Source organism: Mchenga conophoros, linkage group LG10 (assembly GCF_057382185.1).
Source record: "Mchenga conophoros isolate Kocher_MC1m ecotype Shallow Benthic linkage group LG10, M_conophoros_male_GT1.1, whole genome shotgun sequence".
Taxonomy (NCBI): Eukaryota; Metazoa; Chordata; class Actinopteri; order Cichliformes; family Cichlidae; genus Mchenga; species Mchenga conophoros.
In genome coordinates, this window is record NC_140535.1 from 20073900 (window position 1) to 20094193 (window position 20294).

The 20294-nt window shown below is 41.3% G+C and overlaps 2 protein-coding genes across 2 annotated transcripts; one reads left to right on the forward strand and one right to left on the reverse strand.

The window, feature by feature from the left end:
* Positions 1-412: 412 nt before the first annotated feature.
* supt20h (SPT20 homolog, SAGA complex component) lies at positions 413-17660 on the forward strand. The gene is made up of 23 exons (XM_085289189.1): positions 413-504; positions 648-683; positions 839-964; positions 2342-2468; positions 2565-2668; positions 2843-2959; positions 3069-3122; positions 3270-3409; positions 3618-3774; positions 6916-6972; positions 7122-7199; positions 8713-8882; positions 8981-9013; positions 9119-9230; positions 9388-9493; positions 11165-11320; positions 11687-11999; positions 12085-12200; positions 12399-12454; positions 13056-13169; positions 14769-14859; positions 15555-15643; positions 16751-17660. Exons 1-23 carry the CDS (start codon positions 502-504, stop codon positions 16898-16900), a joined length of 2505 nt encoding a protein of 834 aa, XP_085145315.1. The 5' UTR covers positions 413-501; the 3' UTR covers positions 16901-17660.
* A 70-nt stretch (positions 17661-17730) lies between these two features.
* Positions 17731-20248, reverse strand: exosc8 (exosome component 8). Its single transcript, XM_085289190.1, has 11 exons — positions 20197-20248; positions 19811-19847; positions 19660-19723; positions 19505-19578; positions 19369-19414; positions 19170-19275; positions 19018-19063; positions 18830-18926; positions 18562-18682; positions 18342-18448; positions 17731-17958 (listed from the first exon to the last, which is right to left on the reverse strand). Exons 1-11 carry the CDS (start codon positions 20211-20213, stop codon positions 17840-17842), a joined length of 834 nt encoding a protein of 277 aa, XP_085145316.1. The 5' UTR covers positions 20214-20248; the 3' UTR covers positions 17731-17839.
* Between the last annotated feature and the right edge of the window lie 46 nt (positions 20249-20294).

Below are 20294 nucleotides of genomic sequence, written 5' to 3' on the forward strand. Positions count from 1 at the left end.
AACGGGCTAGCATGCTAACGGTGGCTATGTTAGCCCAACGGTCAGGCATCAACGAGTTCTTGCTATTCAGCTGCTCTCTCTTGGCTAGGCTCACAGTCACCAGAGTTCACTAACCTTTGCCGTTTTGTTGTATTAACTCTGACACATCGTGTGGTCACGTTTACTTTGTTATTGCATTTTAAAATATAAGCTAATGGTAAAAGAACTTAGATGGAACAGTTTGGCTCCTCAGTCCTTGCAGCTGCTTGTGTGTGGCATCGCTGAGTGTCAGCTGGATGATTTGGCATCAGCACTCTCTTACCAGCGTGCCAGCAACACACTGAGTGCATCTCTATGAATGTACCAGTAATCTGTGTTTTTGTTTTCTCTTCACGCTGCCTGCGTGTCCTCTGTTGTGTTGCCGTGCAGGCTGTGAATGGTCACTTTAGGAAGGTGACAGTGTGGGTCAGAAAGGACAGCATCGTCTACCGTCACTCAGCTCGCAGCTGGCGGTGGACCACAATGGTAAGTTTAATCTCTGTCAGTTCATTCATCTCTACATAGACAAAGGACTCCTGCTGTAGTGTTTCATGTGAGATTCCGATCTCTATTGGTCTGTGACTTCCAGCTGTTGCTGATCTGTTTCACTTTAATTTTATCCCCCAAAGCAACAAGTTTTGGAATATGCATTGGATCGAGCGGAGGTAATATAACCACTGTTTTTTGTTGTTTTTTTTTTTGCTCTGAAATAAATTTAAACTATGTACTCAGAAACATGAAGCACAATTTATTCATCGTGTTATTAAGTTCTTTCCTGCCCCATTATTCATTAATAACGCGTGTGTTATTTGTTATTCAGTACATTGTTGAAAGTGCTCGACAACGACCAGCCAAACGAAGAATTTCATCTGGCGGGAGGAAGAGTTTGTACCAGAAGCTCTATGAGCTCTACATAGAGGAATGTGAGAAAGAGCCAGAGTTAAAGGTTTGTGTTATGCACCATGACTCACTTGTTACTTGGTAATTACTGGATCTAATAAAACCTTACTTAAAACCAAGCTTGGGGAATGATTTGGAAAAAGTGGATTTTTTTTTGTTTGCGACACAAAACCGCTTTGTTTCCCATCACCTGCACAAACACGTTTTAGCTGTAGTAAAGTTAGAGAAACAACAATTTTGTAACAGTTATTTACCCCAGTAACTTGTGGATCCAGAACTTACAGTTGCTTCCTGCTTTTGTTTACTGCGAAACCTGCTGAATTAACGTGACATAACTCACATTATTATCTTTAAATAATATAGGAATAAGCATGTACATGTTTATTAAAGTATTATAAACATTAGCTCAGGAATATCTAAATTGGCTTTCGTATTTGTTCATTGGAGAATACACATTCTATCATTTTTATAAATTAATGGATCTGTATATTACTGCTTCACAAATTTGCCAAACAAGTTAAAGATTCTTGGTTTGATCTGGGGAGTAGACACAGATTTCTTTAGGGCTGAGCAAGGAAGGTCATCCAGCGTAAAGATCTGCCAAATCCAACATGCTACCTGCTGTGGCAACCTCTTGTGAATAAGGGAGCATTTCAAAGTACCTTTTATTTTATTTGTGTATTTTTTATTTAAAATTGTCATGCCACTGGGGAGGAAAATTGTTGGTTAAAAATTCTCTTAGAGAGACAATTTGTTCAAGAATAGATTGACATACTTTTTCTTTTGTTGTTTCGATTGTTTTGATGAGAGTTGTCAGATTTTTAAGATGTCTTTTCTCAAATAAATCGTAACCTAAACCCCACCAATTGTTCAAAAAAACAACAACAAAAAATGTTGTTCAGCAGCCTCTTGCAGGAACTACTTTCCCTCTAACTAACCACATTCACTACATAACTTTGAAGAAGGAAGTCTATATCTAGCTGTGATAAGAGATTATTGCCAGTAACAGCATGACAGGATATAATCATTTACGGAGTCGTCCTCCCTAGTGGCATGCTTGCTTTTTCATTGAAGGAAAAAAAAGAAAGAAAGAAAGAAAGAAAGAAAGAAAGGTAAAATAGACCCTATGTTAAGTTGCTTATGACAAGGTTTGTGGATTTTCTTCTTTTTCTTTGGAAAGAGACACTGCTGCTAATCTGTATACATGTTTCTTCTTTTTTGGGGGGGGGAGGGGGGCATCTTAGGCTTCACTTCGAGGAGTCCTTGGTTCTGTAGCACTCGCCACAAGAGAAATATCTTTTTTCTTTTTTTTTAAGAAAAATTTTTTTTTTTAAATGCCATTAAGCAGGTATAACTAATAAGGTTTGTGCTTCTAATGAGGGGAATTTGCCTTTTGTGTGTTTCATTTGCTGTCTCTCTGAAGAATTTGAGGAGGAATGTGAATCTACTGGAGAAGCTGGTGTCTCAGGAGTCTGTATCATGTCTGGTGGTCAATCTGTACCCTGGGAATGAAGGCTATTCTTTAATGCTCAGGGGCAAAAATGGATCTGGTAAGTCAAGTTAGATCATTACATTGACCGTTGGGTTTTGTTTTTTGGCTCTTTGTGCTGCAGTTGTCTCACCTGCATGTTTGTGTTACTTTCTAGATTCTGAAACCATTCGCCTGCCATATGAAGAAGGAGAACTGCTGGAGTACCTCGACGCTGAGGAGTTGCCTCCTATTTTGGTGGATTTGTTGGAGAAATCACAGGTTGTGTGCAAGCGTGGTGCATTTTGAAATCCAATCATTTTAAACAAAAGATGGTGCAAAAGTGTCACATTTCTGCTTAATTATATAAAGAGCTAAGAACCATGTAAGGTTTCTATTTTGATTAATGAGCTCCCTGTGTTTGTAACCACCTCTCGGTCATGCTTTGTGTGTCAGGTGAACATCTTCCACTGTGGCTGTGTAATAGTAGAGGTCAGAGACTACCGGCAGTCTGGTAATACCAAGATTCCCACCTATCAGAGCAGACATATCCTACTGCGGCCAACCATGCAGGTAAAGACAGAATAAGATTATGAGGAGGCATGAGTGGAAAACCACATTAGATCTTTAGCACAATAAATCTGACTTACATTATATTCATAACAACTTTGTTTCCCTGCAGACTCTCATCTGTGATGTCCATGCCATGACCAGTGACCACCACAAGTGGACACAGGTAAAGTATTGTTCAGTATGTTTTATCTGAAACATGTAGTTGTGTGTTTTCATTTAAAGTGCATTTGGAGTTACTAGTGTGGTGCTCCATCCCAGAATTTTCCAGGCTCAGGTGTTTTCTGTAACATGTCCTTTCTCTTTGCTTTAGGATGACAAACTGCAGTTGGAAAGTCAGTTGATTTTGGCTACAGCTGAACCTCTGTGCCTGGACCCCTCCATTTCTGTTACTTGCACAGCTAACCGCCTGCTTTACAACAAACAGAAAATGAACACTCGCTCCATGAAACGGTATTGAATACCCTCTCATGCTCATCTAGGTTGAAGCCAGCTCAGTGTGAAATCGGTTATGCCAGGATAAAGATCTCATTTACGGATGTTTATTTTGTGAAATTGAAGGCAGGGAAGTGCAAGCTCTGTGACTGTATAAAGGAAAAAAGCCAATAAATGAAGCAAAGACCTTGGTTTTGTTAACACGCGTTAATTGTTTGCTTTGTAGGTGTTTCAAGAGGCACTCTCGGGCTGCACTGAACAGGCAGCAGGAGCTGTCCCACCTTCCCATACCACCACAGCTACGACTCTACGACTACCTACAGAGAAGAAAAGAGAGGAAACCCGCGCCTGTCATAGACCTGAAGATCTCAAAGATCGGAAACGTAAGTGGGAAACATCCACACAGTTTGTAGAGTATATATCAAGGTCCAAAAGTATGAACTGGGACTACTACTACTTTATTATAGATTATATTTGTATCTCCTTGTATTTTGTCTCCTCCATTTGGCTTTATTAACAGTATGTACTCCACAAGTTTGTGTAAAACCTGAGGGTCCATGTTATTATAATGGATGCAGGTGATCCATTTTTTTATGCCATGCCCCTCAATTCAGGTTTATTTATGTCGCTTCAAATCACAAGTTACAGACCTTGCGGTATTCAAGAGGAAACCCCAACAATGAGGCAATCCCCCTCATGATCAAGAAATTGGGACAATTGGAAGGAAATATTTAAAGAAGCCTCCAGCAGAATCAGGGTCAGGGAGCAAAGAGAGCGAAAAAGGAGATAAAACTAAACACAGACGAATGCCTGAATTGTGCTTTAGTTCAGGCATTAGTCTGAAATCTATGAAATCTACATGCAGGAAATCTACGTTGTAACATTGTAACTTGCAGTGTAACTGCAATCCCCTCTTAGACATATGCCATAATCCGCGCCAGTCATGCTGCGTCAGCCCCAAGTGTGGTTGCATTTCTCGGGAGGTACACATCAGGTTACGTGGAAGGTGAGGGCCTGAATCCAAACTGGGATTTGGTTTCACAGCAGAGGGCCCTAATAGCTGAAGGCACTGTCTCCTGTTCTAATTTAAGGAATTCTAGGAACTACAAGTAAGCCAGCAGTTTGAGAGCAAAGTGTGCTTTTGGGATAGCATGATACTAAGAGGCCTTTAAGATATGATGGGTCCTGATTGGTCAAGATTTTGTATTTTAGGAGAAGAATTTTAAATTCAATTCATTCAATTCTAACAGGGAGCCAATGAAGAGAACCTAATATGGGAGAAATATGATGTGTTTTACATCCACTGGAGGCTTTGGTAGCCTCTAGGCTACGCGTGATTGACTCTGAGAAAGCCCTTCTCAAAGACAGCACAGTTAGTTCTGATGCTGCGTTTCCCGCTGTAACTATGTCATTTAGTAAGTAACACTGACCTTTTCTGCAAGTAGCTGCACCAAGGTGTTTTCCTTGTGGCTGCGTGCAGCAGGGCTGGGGGAGGGTCTGTGCTGGCGGACGTAGGTTACTGGTCTGGTAGCCTGGCTGCCCCTGAGTGGATGCGGGGCAGGCGTGGGGGCTTGGGGTTCATGGGTGCTTCGCCTCCGTGCTAGGGCTCTGGCTGGGCCTTGGGGGCTGAGGTTGTGGGCGGGTGGGTGCATGGGGGCTTAGCCCTGGCGCAGGGGGCCTCTGGCGCATCGGCCTAACTAGGGGGCTCTTCAACTGACAGGGAGTTTGTTCCATCCTTGTCCACTCTGCAGGTGGGGGAGAGTCATAGGAGAGGTGGAGAATAAACTTAACCTGGGTGTCTATTGTCTTGTGCAGTCTGGGAGATGATTGAATGTTAGGGTGGGTACAGTTTCCTATGCGGTGGGGTCAGGTGGGCTGCCCCGGGTCCTGTGGGGCTGGGCGGTCCTGCTGCCGTAGGCCCCAATCTGGATGGGCCTGGGCTCCCCTGCCTTGGTGGGTGCCGAAGGACGGGGGTGCCTACTGGGGTCAGCGGGGGAGCTGGCCCCAGGGAGGGGCATCTTGCTCCTCCCTTCTTTTCCTCCCCATCCCCGGCTGCCTCCCTCTTCCTGTTCCAACACACCCACCCACACAAGTAGGGCCTTGGGGTGCGGGTGTGTCACCAGGGTGCAGAGGAGGGATATAAACTACACCTTTATTGGCTGCTATTTCCAAGCACATTGTGCGCTGTCGGTCCTGCTTGCTACACAACAACATTGAACATTTAGTATTTACTGCTGTTTACACTTAGCTAGATTGATGTTGCTGTTTTTTTTTTTTGCTTGTTTTCTCTTCTTTTTCTCTCAACAGGTGACCCAGGAGATTTTTTTTCCTCTTCTTTCTCTTTTTAAGTACCCTTTCTCACTGTCCCGCTTCCCTTCTGTTTTTCTTTTCCTTCATCTTTCTTTCTTTCATGTCTGCCCCGTCTGTAACAACTGAAAATAAAATAAAATAAATAATAACAACAAAGGTTGATCAAATGGACCAATACGGCAAGGCCGTGATGATCCATTTGGCAAAGTAAATCCATTGGGTATCCTTGTTGGTCTTCAGACAACAATTCTGACGGCTAAAGAACCAAATGGGACAGGCAAAAAAAAAAAAAAAAAGTAACACTGACCTGGAAATTCGAGGTACAGCCGTATTTATAACAGAGTTGCTGTGGCACCAATATGAGCATCTTCTGCTTCATTGGGAAGATATAGCTCAAGGATATCTGACCTTTTGTACAGAAGAGTTAAGATAAATGCCAAAAATTTGTTTCAATTTGATTGCTGCATTAATTGTTTTTAGCTCATCCAGTCAATGGCCCTATAAGTTTATTCAACGGTGAGGTATCTGTCTGTTCCATCCCTCCACAATTCACAAGAATTGCTACTCCTCCTTGATCTGTCAGATTTTAGTGAAAGAATAATAATTAATAATTCTGGATATGACTATTTGTAAGATTCTTTGATTTCTTAGTGGATTTAAATCCTCGTTAGATTACACAGCCAATCAGTGACAACAGAACTTATAACCTTAATTCTGCACAATCACTTCTGAATTGTGATGGCTCACGAGCTGGATGAGCTTCTATCTCACTGACACTTTCTGTGTTTTTGAATGTTTCTAAAAGCTGATACTTTTGTGATCATTTACAGTTTTACATGAAAACGTGACACATAAATTTGGCAGACGTTTTCGTAAATGAGAATCATTCGCCTGTTTGTTATGACAATATAATTGTAGATGATGTTACTTTGCATAACAGCCATGGTAAAATCTCGGGTCTATTCACTGTGTCCCAAAGCACAGATCCCATTTTTTTTGTCTATTTACATCTTTCTAAATTATCGACTAAACCCAAAGGGAGTCATTAGAACAATAGGTGAAAACAAGTTGGTGTGTCAGTACTCTGGTGTGTTCCTCTTTACCGTTAACTATCGTTGACAAAAATCTCACGTCACTTAATTCTCACAGATTTTCTCTAACACCTCCTGTTTTTCTTCCTGTTGTTCTGGCTTGTCAACTATCATCTCTTGCAGTGTGTTGACATGTGGAAGCAGAACAACTGCCAACTAACTGTGCCCAAGGAAATTGATGTGAGTGGCTCTTTTATAAAACCCACACTTAAATACTTGATCCAACACTACTTATAAAAAAAACAAAAACACTTAATACCACACAAGTGATTGCTTGGCAATGAAATTTGCATCCTGTAACAGACAGTTTTATATGTATGTTGATTTAGGTGGAAAAGTACGCTGTGGTTGAGAGGTCTTTGCAGTTGGCAAGCTCTGAACATAAAACTGTGATCTGGCCTGCTGAGGTAAGTTTTGCAGCAGATAACCTTACATTGTTGAGATCATTAATGGCTGTTTGCTGTCAGAAATAAGCAAGGAGTGTTTGTTTAAAATGGTAATTATTTCTTTAAAGGAAGAAAAGCAAACATTTACATTCTCACACTCTACAGTGTAGTTCTTTCACAAATAGTGACACAGTTTCTGCAGGATGGCAGCTTAACTGGAAAGTGATAAAGGTGCTCTGCAACTTGGTTTGATGCATTTACTTAACCAGCTGAGCCGAGTCTCCTATTGCAAAGAGATGTCACAGATAAGTTGAGCTTACAGTCTGAGTCAGACCACAGGTGTTTAGAGACATCTCTCCCACCAAGCAGCCTTTGCAATTGCAAAGTGTTTGCACAGGATACATGGTGGGAGGCAACCAGTCTCTAAAAAACTGAGATAACTATGGTGCAGCTACTTGCAATTGGTCTTCAAGGGCAAAAATAAATAAAAAAAAATTATGCAGTCCACAGATAACCACTGATTTTTTTCCCTATCCACAAGGAGGTTGTCCCACTTTTAATGTTGTGGGACTGACGAATAAAATGACCGAGCTGAGGTTGTTACTGTCACCTTTTTATGCTGTGTTTTTTAAATACATCCAGTTGCTTGGACTATTTCCTTGTCCGTCACAAATCTGCTAAAATTTTCTGATATGATTAATGATGGTTTTCAGTCATTTTTATGTGATAAAATAAAATAAATTTAAAAAAAAACACATAAATTCTACAAGTAAATTTACATCAATTTTTCATTTGTTTAGGCAATACTTGTTCATCAGGGTCTTGTTCAGCCTTTGTCCCCATGCTTCTGTTTAATCTAGACATGCATCATATTTGAAGTGTGTTGCATTTAAAATATTTTGTGTAAAAAAACAAACAAACAAAAAACTCAGAAGCTTAATTACCAACAAATTACACTAAAATATAAAGTCATAAATTATGACTCCACATTAGTTTCCATTATCCTTTGCTACAACAATCGGTTAGTTTCTGTTTTAAAAATGGGGAAAAAACGTTGGAGAAGTAGATTGTTAAACATGTGGCATGTAACATTTTACCATTAAAAACATGATAATGGCAAATATAAATTTGAAGTTGGGGTCATCTGGTCGCCTGAAGGTTAAAGAATTGAAGCTCAATACAGGGAATGTGTCTTTTAATATCCACATTAAAGACTGCTTACTCCCAACTCTCTTCAACCTCTGCTTCTTCTCAATATGTCTTAATGTGTTAATATTATATAAAGTCAAAATATTTATATAAACCAAGTTAGCAATACTATTCTCCCAGTATCTACAATTTCTATTGTGACTGTAGCATTGGAACTGAAGATGCTACAGGTAGTTCTACCATACATTAAATATACGGACTGTATGATTACAATACTTAGTTGCTAAATTTTGCACAAAAATATAATGTCACTGCACACATCCATTTAAGGTGTTCTTGTCATTAGATTTTTTTGTCCTCTTATTTTTTTTTCTTCCTTACACAGGAAGTTGTAGATGACTACACATTTGAGTGTGAAGTTGGGGGCCAAGCTCAGAGGACCAAGGTTTCTATTTTCCAGTCAATGGGAGACCCGCTTGTGTACGGGAAGATCTACTGTGCTAAAGAATCAAAAGCAGAGGACGACAGTCCAGACCTAAAGCTCATACATCCTCCGTAAGGACACCTTTAAGACAAACTGGTTATATTAAACTGAATTTAAAATGCTGCTTTGATTAAATTAATCTTCATCGTTTTTTGTGTGTCATTCACAGTTTCCTCATAGGTTCAAAGATCGATGCGGACCGGTAAGTCACATTGTGGGCTGCTCTTCAGAAATTCATTCATTCATACAGACTTTTTAGGGATCTGGTGTTAGAAAGTGTGATGCAAGGTTTTTGTCTTTTTAACAGATTTCTTACTCAGTACAAAGGAGTGTATGAGAGAGACGTCAAGTGTCAGGTCAAAGTGTCCCATAACTCAGGCAACATGGGTCAGGGGCCTCCCTCCCCTAGCAAAGATGAGGTAAACATGAAGATTCATACTTCTTTGCCTGGGAGATTCAGATGTGTCAAACTAATCAATATTTGGTGATTTGGAATTAGTGCAGATGAGAACATTACTTTTGGGTTACTCTTGTTATGCAGTGCGGCTAAAAAACAGGTTTAACTGTCACACGCAGGGTGATGGTATTTCTCCACTGGTCCAGACTTCTCTGTTGGGAAAAGGGGTGAAGCACCGGCCCCCTCCCATCAAACTGCCGTCAGGATCAGGAAGCAGCTCCTCAGGTACAACTTCTACTTCTAGTGCGATTGTTCATTGACGTCACACAAATCCTTAATTAGTGGCTAAAAACACCCCATATTTGTGTGCTACTTTGAAGGGAAAAAAGGGTTGCAGGCAAATCTGATAGTTTGATTCTTTAGGATAATTAAGTTGCATTATAAGAGAGGCATTAAGTGCACTGCAAACATGTTTCTGAGTCTGTTCAAGGTCATTCTCAGCAAAGGTGGAACCAGATCTGCTCTAATAGTGCATTCTTTTTGGAAAAGAGTATTATAAATTAGAGATGGACCGATCGATATTACGTATCGGTCCGATACTGACCTAAATTACTGGATCGGATATCGGAGAGAAATACAAAATGTAATCTGATCCATTCAATATCACAAAAGCATCTCACAAAACCTGCGACATAACGTAACCGAGCTCATAACCTTAGCACGTCGGAGCCGTATACATCACGTGATAGAGCAACTGTGGCCTGCGCGACCTGTCGGCGGTCTGGTTGAACATTTGGAGACTCGCTACGTGCTTCCAAACCAGCATTTAATCTCTGAGAAAGCTGTCCCAGAGAAGTAAACTAAGTGTGTAAGTTCATCTCTGAATGTTTGTAAAGCATTCCCACGTTAAGCTTAACAACCCATATATGGAGCGACTGCCTCTTCTCTCCCCCTCCCTCTCCTGCTGCTACTTCAATCATGAAACTGATCAATGATCGGCTGATCGGCTTTTCTGTCGCGAGTCCGTCTCTCTTGTTAGTTTATCGCCCACTTTGCACCAGAAAGAGGAAACCAGCGGATAAACAACAGCAGCACGTTTAAGCTTGATAATCTGTTGTTAAAATTTATTTAATATTACTTTGTACACCAGGATCCTTTTCTACGTAGCTGACGGCTGGTAGGACATTAACAGGGAAGGGGGGGCACAAAGACATAGTTTTCTTTCTAATTGTTATGTCTAACTTTTAATAAATAATTATCTGAATCTTACAACCAATGTTTTCATCTGATGTGAAATGTACAGAAATCCATTATTGTATATAGGAACTATTATGTCCAATTTATAACCTAGTAAGCTACAGTAATTTTTCCTTTGGGAAGGTACCATCTGTGCAGTCTGCAATTCTGTTGAAGAAAGATGTTGAATCTATTTAATTATTGTAGAAAAATTATTGATTTCTGTGCATTTCTTTTTCTTTTCTTTTTTTCACGTGCATTAAATGAAAGTCGATTATGTCAATTAAGCATTATGAGGTGGAGGTGGTTTCCTATTTTTTTATATTTTTTGCTGGGAGTTGGCAACCCTATTAGTTAGGTTGCTTAGTATTTCCACGAATTACTCTTTAAAATACCAGCATAGGGAGGATGGTGTAGGTTTAAGTTTATTAGATTCATCAGTATTGCTGAACTATGAAATATTTTGGGTGCAGTGTATTTTTTGCATACAGGTATAACAGAATAGATTTTGTTTTGTTTTGTTTTTTAAACTTGAGTACGAACTTACACAAAAAGCAGCAAGATATTAAAAAAACGTTTTATTGATTATAAAATACGCTAGATCTGATTTATATCGGTATCTGCAGATATCCAAATTTATGATATCAGTATCGGTATCGGACATAAAAAAGTGGTATCGTGCCATCTCTATTATAAATATGTTATGTCTTTATTTTTCAGGTAATCCATATAGTTCACAAACCACCAGTGGTCTACTTAAGTGTCCTACACCCCCTCCAGCCAAAAGCCAGTCTCTGAACAGAAAGCACTCAATGGAGCTGGGCCAGGTGGGCCTGCTGTCACCTGCCTCCCTCTCCCCAATGGGATCCAATCAGAGTGAGTGCTGGAGTCCGATTAGTTATTCTGGAATGTTTTAAATCTGCTTTAAGCTTCTGAATTTTCCCAATTTGGAGTTTTTGAACATATTCTCATAAATTATGTTGACAAAAATGGAAAAACAGTAACATATTGGGAGCTTAGCAAATACACATAATACTGGACAACTGCAAGCCCTATTCTCTGAAGTATTATCAAAGGATTAACTAAGATGTCACGCAAATTGACATTAAAAGGGGGATCAGGTTTTGGTATAACTAGTGCCTCATAATTTAAATTTAGTTTTAATAATGGATTTTAATTGACTGAAAAGTACTGTGTCTTGTTAAAGTGTTGTACTATTTTGGCCCTCTTTCCCCCTTTCAGGATCGGGAACCCCCAAGCCATCTACCCCAACGCCTACCAATACGCCATGCTCGACCCCTCACCCCCCTGATGCCCTCTCCGCTCCTCTCTCAGTGACCCCTACCCCTTCAGACCCTCCCTTGGTTCAGAACCAGTCACAGAATGCCCTCCTCACGCCTTTTACCCAACAGCCGCTAGCTTTAAGCCAGACGCTGCCCGTCATGACCATTCCCCTGCCCACCATGGGTACATCCATCACCACAGGAACCACATCGTCACAGGTCATGGCCAATCCAGCAGGGCTCAATTTCATCAACGTGGTCAGCTCAGTCTGGTAATAATTTTAAACTGTCTCGAATGCCACATAGCACCTGCTGATCACTGTCACTTTTAATAATGATCTTGTACTGTCTGTGTAGCAGTCCTCAGGCTTTGATGAGTGGCTCCAATCCCATGCTGGGCACAGGCTTAAACCTGAGTGGAATCCTGCCAACTGGAGGGTTGATGCCTACCATGCAGTCTGCAGCACAGGCGGGTAAGATTCCATAGTTATGCCCCCCTTTTTATTACCTTTGCATTACATTTACAGAGTTATTTTTTAATTAAATCCAGTTCTAGAGAGTGTAGCTGTCCAGTAAAAAAAAAAAAAAGACTGGGTCTAATGACATTAGAAGAGATAAGATAAAGCCCTGATTGTCTCGCTGTTTCGTGGTAACTCCGATTTGTTTTCCAGGGAGTCCTTTTGGCCTGAATAGCAATGCTGGGTTGAGACCTCTGAACCTACTCCAGGTATGACTCTACAGTTTAGTCTTAACACACTTTCAGTAGCATGCACTGGGTATTTGTTTGGCATAGTGACTTAGTCCTGATCTTCACCTGTGTTGGCACACCTGAAATAGTGAAATCAGCAGCTTAAATTTCCCCACACCTCATTGCATATGCAATGTAGTGTAAACCCTTGAAAGTGCTTTAGTGCAATAAGGGGCATGCATATTTTGTTATGCAATGTCCTGGCCTGAACAACAACTTAGCTTTATAACATTTTTACCCCCTTTACCTCTTGAACTGCTAAGAGTCTCTTAGCAAAGGTTTTTTTTGCTAGAGGAATAGCAGCAGAAGAAGTAAAGGATGTAATCTGAATGCAGACACAGCCTGTTTGAGGATCACTGCTTGTGCCATTCCCTTTATAGTCCTTTGTAGCTCTGTTAGTCTGATAGTAGTAATGATCAGTGCCGATCTCTTTGTTAACGCTCCATTTCCTTTTTCCTCCCTTTTTGGTTATGTGTGCATCATTCCTTTCCCTCTGCCTTCCCTCTGTCCTTCATCCTCATTTCCCTGTGTTTTATTCCACCACTTTTTGTTCGTTGGTGTGTGTATTTTACATCTTCAGATCCCCACTGGTCCTCTCATCTTTAATTCTCTGCAGCAGCAGCAGCTGTCTCAGTTCTCCCCACAGCAGAGTCAGTCAGCCACCTCCAGTCCTCAGCAGCAAGGGGGGGAGACGGTGAGACTCAAACACCATATTTTCATAGTATAGAAGAACACATCTTAATTAAATTACAGCAACAGAGGGATGTTAGAAATTATCTTCTAATAAATATGAGAGGTTTGATTTTGGTCATGTTTAGTGTCCATCTTCACAGATGTGTAGCTTGGCATCATTTAGTTAGTTAGCTTAGGCACACCTATTAAAAAATATAGAATACAAAAACTATTCATACCTGTGAACTGAGAAAACTAGCATGGTTTTAAAGGGAGCGCTGTACTGCCTCTTTTCCACTTGAACCTACTCGGGTTGACTCGACTTGGTTTTTTTAGGGTTTTCCATTAGGTGGCAGTACCTGCCTTGTACTTTTTAGTACTTATTCAGCCCAGGGATCCAAGCAATCTGAGTCGATCCGAAAATGTGGCATCAACAGATCTCATGCGACCGATTGGCCAATCAGTGGCATCACTCAATGAGTCATGAGTGCGACTCCTTCACAAAAATCCAAGCCACCATTTTAGATTAAACGCAGCTCTACTCAATTTCATTCATTTTCCATTACAGTTGAGTGCCATCTCAATGGGTTTTCCGTCATTATAGCAACACAGCCAAAAGTCCCATGGCGTCATTTTAATGCGACACAACACAGCAATGGAGGATATCGAGATGATGGTGTACTACGCTGGGTTTTTGGCATTTCCCTCGTTGCTGTGTTGTAAAAATGTTGGGTTTGATTTTTGGGAAGAACTCGCCAGTGGACTTGATTGGCCAGTCGGTTGTATGTGGTCTGTTGATGCCACATTTTCAGATTGGCGAGTAGGTACTACAAAAGTACACCAGGTACTGCCAACTAATGGAAAACTCTAAAAGGCCAAGTTGAGTTGAGCTGAGTAGGTACAATGGGAAAAGGGCTATAATTAAACTAATGTGATGGAGTAACTGGGCTGCATGCCAGACTGACTAGGAAAAAGTCACAAATACAAAAGAAATGTAGTCCTAAAGAGGCGAATGAATAATGGCTTTAGAACAACAATTTGAAACTACTGAACCTGATAAATCCTGCTTGGATTTGAGTCGTTGCGAAATATTTACACCTCTTAATAGTTATTGAGACACTCTGCATCTTAAAAAAGATTAATTTGAACAAATCTGATTGGAATAACAGGGAATGGCGTCTAGCGGCCGTGATGTACAGAATCTGTAACCACTGCCAAAACATTTCACTTCCTAACGATATGGAACCAAAATCACTACTGCTTGCCCCTTTTAAGTTTTTTAAATATATAATAATAATAATAATAATAATGGATACTTTATTGATCCCCATGGGGAAATTACTTGTTTTTCTCTGCATTTGACCCATTCACTCAGTGAAGCAGTGGGCAGCCCACTAAGCAGGCGCCCGGGGAGCAGTGTGTAGGGACGGTACCTTGCTCAGGGGTACCTCAGGGTAGCCGTTAAGTGGATTCGAACCGCCGACCTTCCGATCATGGGGCGACCACTTTACCTACTGAGCTATCCCTGCCCCACATATATGTGTGTGATTTACTGTCACATGTTCTGCTTTGGTGGCAGTTGTGTGTGACAGCCTTGTGTTGTCTTTGACTTTCTTCATAGAGTGACCAGGGGTCAGATCAAAGTTTAGGGAACCAGCAAACGGCTGTCATAAATCTGGGAGTGGGAGGCTTCATGTCTCCACAGGCAGCAGGTATGAGCCGCACAAGCACACACACACACGCAAAACATTTCTCTTCATTAACCTGTTCCTAAACAAAATGACACCGTGACACTAACTAGTACTAATAAGATAAGATGTACTAATGTATTCATGACTGTAATTACTGTTCGTTAGGACTCTCAGTCTGTAACTAAACATGACCATTTTGTTGAAGTTAGCCATTGTTCCTCTCAGTGGAACATGTAACATCTGACAGGAGAGACTCAACTTCCCCTTCTTCTCTGCCACATTTTCTCTTTTCTTTTTTAATTGTTTGTTTTTTTTTGCCCCCACCCTTCTGTCTTTCCTCCTACACTGTCCTCCTGTCCCTCTTCTCAATTTGCCCTATTCGCTAAATTCCCTGAATCTCCCAATTCACGCTATTTCTCCATAATGCGCTTTTTAAAACTCAACGCACACGGTCATTTATCTTTGGCCTCCCTGCAACATTTGTTTTTGCTTCTCTCTCTTCCATCTCTGTGTGTGTTTACGCACTCCTGAAACCACAACTCACCCCTGCTCTCCCGCTAATCCTCGCAAATATTCTACTTTTTTCACTTGTTCATTTCCTGTCTTTACACTCCCCCCCCCCCCCATTCCTTCTTCTGCTGCTTCTTTCCCTCTTGCCATCATGTCCTTCCCTCTGGGGCTCCCTGTCTCCCTCCTCCCCTTCCCCTCCACCTTAGTGCTGTCCCAGTTGGGCTGTGGGCTGGACGGGTCTGGGCCCCCGCTGCCTTCTCCAAGGCTTCAGCAGCAGCACCAGCCACAGATCCAAGTAATACGGCAACATTAACATCCATATACACATATAGAGTTTATAAGAGCTGTTGAGATTAGACACACCTGCTTCCACCAGCTCTCCTTGTTTTTATTTATCTTGCAGGCTTCTGTTGTGCTGCACCATAAAGTGTGAGGGAATTAGGTAAACTAGCTTTATGACATATAGATTTAGTATTTTTATCACGTTAATGGATTTTAAAAATAGCTTCCATCCATAACCTTTATATAATACAGAGATAGTTTTAGTATAAACCGTATTATTTTCCTAAAATAAATAAATAATTATAAGTTTTTATAAAAATCTTCTTTCAAATACATTTTATAGATAAACACCATTCACTCCATATTGTGTTGTATGTTTGGTTACTATGCTGTTTGATAAAGACCACAGTAGCCCCAGTACTTCCAGCAACCCACACACCAGAGCTCGCAGCACTTCCAATGGCAACAACTAACAAAGTGTCAGAGTGGGAGGCATGTTCTTGCACAGCCATTTAGCAGCAGGTTCTGAAACTGTGTCACTGGGAACAGACCGCTGAAAGGTAGCCGACGGCATTGCGACAGAGACATTAAGTTGTTCCACTGTAAGCATGAATCTGAGTTAAGATTTTTTTTCTTTTGCCCAGTTGAGGTTGCTGGCTTACTCTGAGCACAACGCACGGTTTGCTGAGCTGCATGTTTGTTTGTTTGTTTTTATGCCAGGATCACAGCCAATAATTTTTGTCTTCCAGACGCCACTGGTGCTGCTTGACTGTATCCCGCCTCACTCCCCAAAACATGACATGCCCCAAATCTTATCTCTTCCTTCCTCTTCCTTCCCCTCTGCAACCCATTAACCACTCTCCTGTGTTTCTCCGCACACTCTTCTTGTATGTTCTATGTATCAGGCTTCACTAACCCATGCCAGTTGTACGACACAAGGCACTCTGCTAGACGACGTTTTAGCAAGGGATTCCAGTTTACATGTGTTAAACGAGCTTGAGATGCTTACATAAATCTTAAAGTCAATATCATTATTTCTTTCTGCATTATCTTATTTGTCGTAACATACTGAAGTCTATTTTTTTTGTCCTTCTTCCATGTTTCTTTTTGCACTGAACAGTTGCAATTCTTGCAGCACCAAATGCAGCAGCAGCAGCAAATGGCTATGGGAGCAGCAGCTCCTCAGGGGGGAGTGCCACGGCACCATACCGCCAGCCAACCAAGAAGTAAGAGGAAGAGGAGCACGCCTCAGCCCCTCCCCAAATCATGAAAGACTTAAATCACACTAAAACCTTCCCCCCACCCAAATCCACACACAAAAGGACGTGAATGATCCACATTGTGCTCTTTACCTGCCTCGCTGTCGAGAGTGTAGGCAAAAAAACAACGAAAAACCCCACAAAAAACTCTTTTCTGTTTGTCTTTTTCTAGCTGACAAATTTGTATGTAATGGTTGTCAGATGTTTGGGAGAGAACCAAAACTGTGTCCACCGTAGGGGATTGGGGGGGGGGGGGGGTGTTAGAAAAGGGAGCCCTAAAGTTAAAAAAAATTATTAATGCTATTTTTTGAGATGACACAGAAGAGGATTGTTGTAGGTAGTGGGCTTCCACAATAACGCACCACCCCCCTCCGTTGTGGAAGAGCTGTCTCTGATGGAGGCCCTGTGAACTGAGAGGATCGCAGATGCACATTCTCAGAGGATTCCCCTCGAGAAGCCCGATCCTCCTGCCTCTGCTCGGTTGACCCAGGTAGAAACTGCCCTTTAAGCACGGATCCCGACAGAGCGTACCGACACCAAATCCTCCCTGTGTAACCGTTACATGTGAAATGCAAATCTGATCTTGGAATTGTGCCTGGGGGCAGCTCTCTACCTCTCAGTCTGTTGGAAGTCTTTCTTCTTTTAAGCAGTCCCAGCACAGGGCTCAAACGAGGACTCAAGATCATCATGCAAGATGGTGTACCTGCTTTTGTACAGCACATTTTGAAAAGGCATTTCCTTTTAATTAGTACAGGAGCCATGAGCATATTCTTACGAGGCATCAACTGAGTGTGTGTGTGAGACATTTCCGGACACTGAGAAATAATTTTTTAAAGCGGTCTTTGTCAGCAGTTTTATTGTTATTAAAAAAAAAAAAGAATATATATTGACAGTGAAAAATACAACTTTTAGATAAAAAAAAAAAAAAAAAATACATCGTCCGAGTGTCATTATTGTGCCTTCTTCACACTGTGTGCAACTTTGTCAATGAGTTTCTGGATCTCTCTCTGTCGTGTTGTTGCTCGGCTGATACACTCCTGCAGCCTCTCTCCTGACAGTGATGTCCCACCTGAGCAACAAGTAGCAATGTATAGAACAGTATTTCCCAGTTAAGTTAAAAATGTCTTTTTGGCATTTTTGAGTTGTTGTTGTTGTTGTTTTTTTAATTTCTGTTGACTGAACCTGAGTGTTCATTTTGAAGCCGTCAGTTTATGTTGGTGTTACTATTACACATGCATTGATTCATACAACAGGGGTATTTTGAGGATGGTTTTTTCGTGTTAATACTAAATCATCGTGCCAGGAAGGACATTGGCATTAAATCTGGCAAATCAGCTACACGCTTTGGCTCTTCCAGTAAGGGATAAGCCCAAAATATCTTCAACCCAATTAGATTCATGCTACATACCATGCAGTCTCAGAAAGGCAAATCCCTTCAAACTTATTTCTCACCTGGTTTGTGCACAGAGCAGAGCCGGTCATCCTCATCAGTCACCACCGTCAGGTTTGCTGTTGACAGAGTCTCCTCCTCAGCTGTGGGGTCCGCAATCAGTATGGAACTGCAACAAGATTAGGCCAGGATTAGAAAAAGAAGCACATGTCACTTAAAAATAGAAATTATAAATTTGTTTTTTGGGTTTTTTCTTTTTTTATAATGGCTAGACAAACTTACTCATCAAAGATGCAAAAAGAAGCGCTGACCAGATGTTTGTGAATCTGAAGCTCACGTCTCTTTTCTAAATTCACCTCTGGTGCAGAGGTCTCCTTGTTGATGGTGACTTCTGGGAGTCGTGCTGTGAGGAGCCAGGATACTGTTAAGTTCATGTACTGCTTAAAGAAAAACTACTGATTTGTTTCAACTACTGATTATTACCAGTTACGACACATGGACTTATTTTAATTTTTTTTATTTATTTACATTACAGTAGAAATTTACATACTGTTCTTTAGAGCAGCCAGCAGAGCGATAACACAAGCATCCAATATGTTCCCATCATAGTCGAGACACATGAGGTCACAGTACAGCACCCAGCAGAGCTGCAACAAGAGTCCGCAGTTTTAGTACCCATGGCTGGATAATTAAAGGTCAAATTGTGTGTCAGTGTAGCTCCGCGACTCTTGGGTTTACCTTTCCTCTGTCGATGCACAGATCCTCTGTTTTTATCACTTCAGAGCTTCAAAAAGCCACATAAAAACTCAGTTAAACCAGCACCAGGCTTAAAAACTGTCACTCATTTAAAATAAAAACTAAAAAAGCTAACATATATTGAAGTCGCGCACCTTTCAATGACATCAGCGATAAACTGGCTGGCAGCCTGGGCCTGCTCTCCCGGTGGTCCCGGACGAAAGCGAGAGGAACACAGGGGTGGCAGGTCCACGTTGGGCACTGACAGAGATGACATCAATGTTTGAATGATGTGATATCAGATAATTAACAAAGAAAGAATGGGAGAAAACGAAGACTTCTTACTACACCTACCAATGTAGCCTTTACCAGGTGCCTCCACTGTAGGGTTTGTTAGCTCCTGCAGGAGGAGGAGATATAGGTGAGTACTCATCAACCTGGTCCACACTCACGAAATAAAACAACAAAAAGGAAAAGCAAATGTGTTTACCGCTTTAATTCCACATATGATTGTGGTGTTTCCAAGCTTCACCAGGGCTGAGCCATCTGCTGTGGAAATTGACCCTAAACATGGAAATAAAGTTAAAAATCCTATGTAGGTTACAGAAACTTCTCTCTCGCACACACACTGTGGGGAAGTCTCACCTATGTTCAGTGTTGTGGTTCTGAATTCGGTCAGCTCTCGTCCATCAGGCCGACAGTTTTCTTTCTGAAGAGAAACAAATAACAGTTCATATCTATCCAGAGAGCAACACTTGTCTGTCAAGTGTTGGATAAACTTGTTTTCAACACTGACCAGAAAGCTCCGGTGGTACTCCAGAGGCTCAGCAGTCCTGCAAGTTAAAAGGGAACGCGGTAAAGAAAGCCATAGCACAGACACATCAGAAGCTCCGTCAGAAACAGCACAGCGAAGAGAGTGACCGAGTACTCTTGCTATACACGTCAATGACAAATATCTGAGCCAGTCATAAACTACAGCTGTGACACAAGAATGAATAAAGTGCGCTGTATGTCACGTGCATGATGTCCGGAATTTTCGTTTTATTTTGTGTAATAAATAATTTAATTTATTATAACACCAAATATGCATTTGCTCCGCTGGTAAGTACAGGAAAAAATAAACAGAGCAAACTAAAAGTGATATTTTCACTAACATAGAACGGAGAGCTTGTATATTCTTACTTGAAGCCAGCCGCCATGATGTTTTGATTAACCACGTGGGTTCGCGCTATGACCTACGGTAGCCGGGTAGGAAGAAGCGCATAACCGAAGTTTAACCA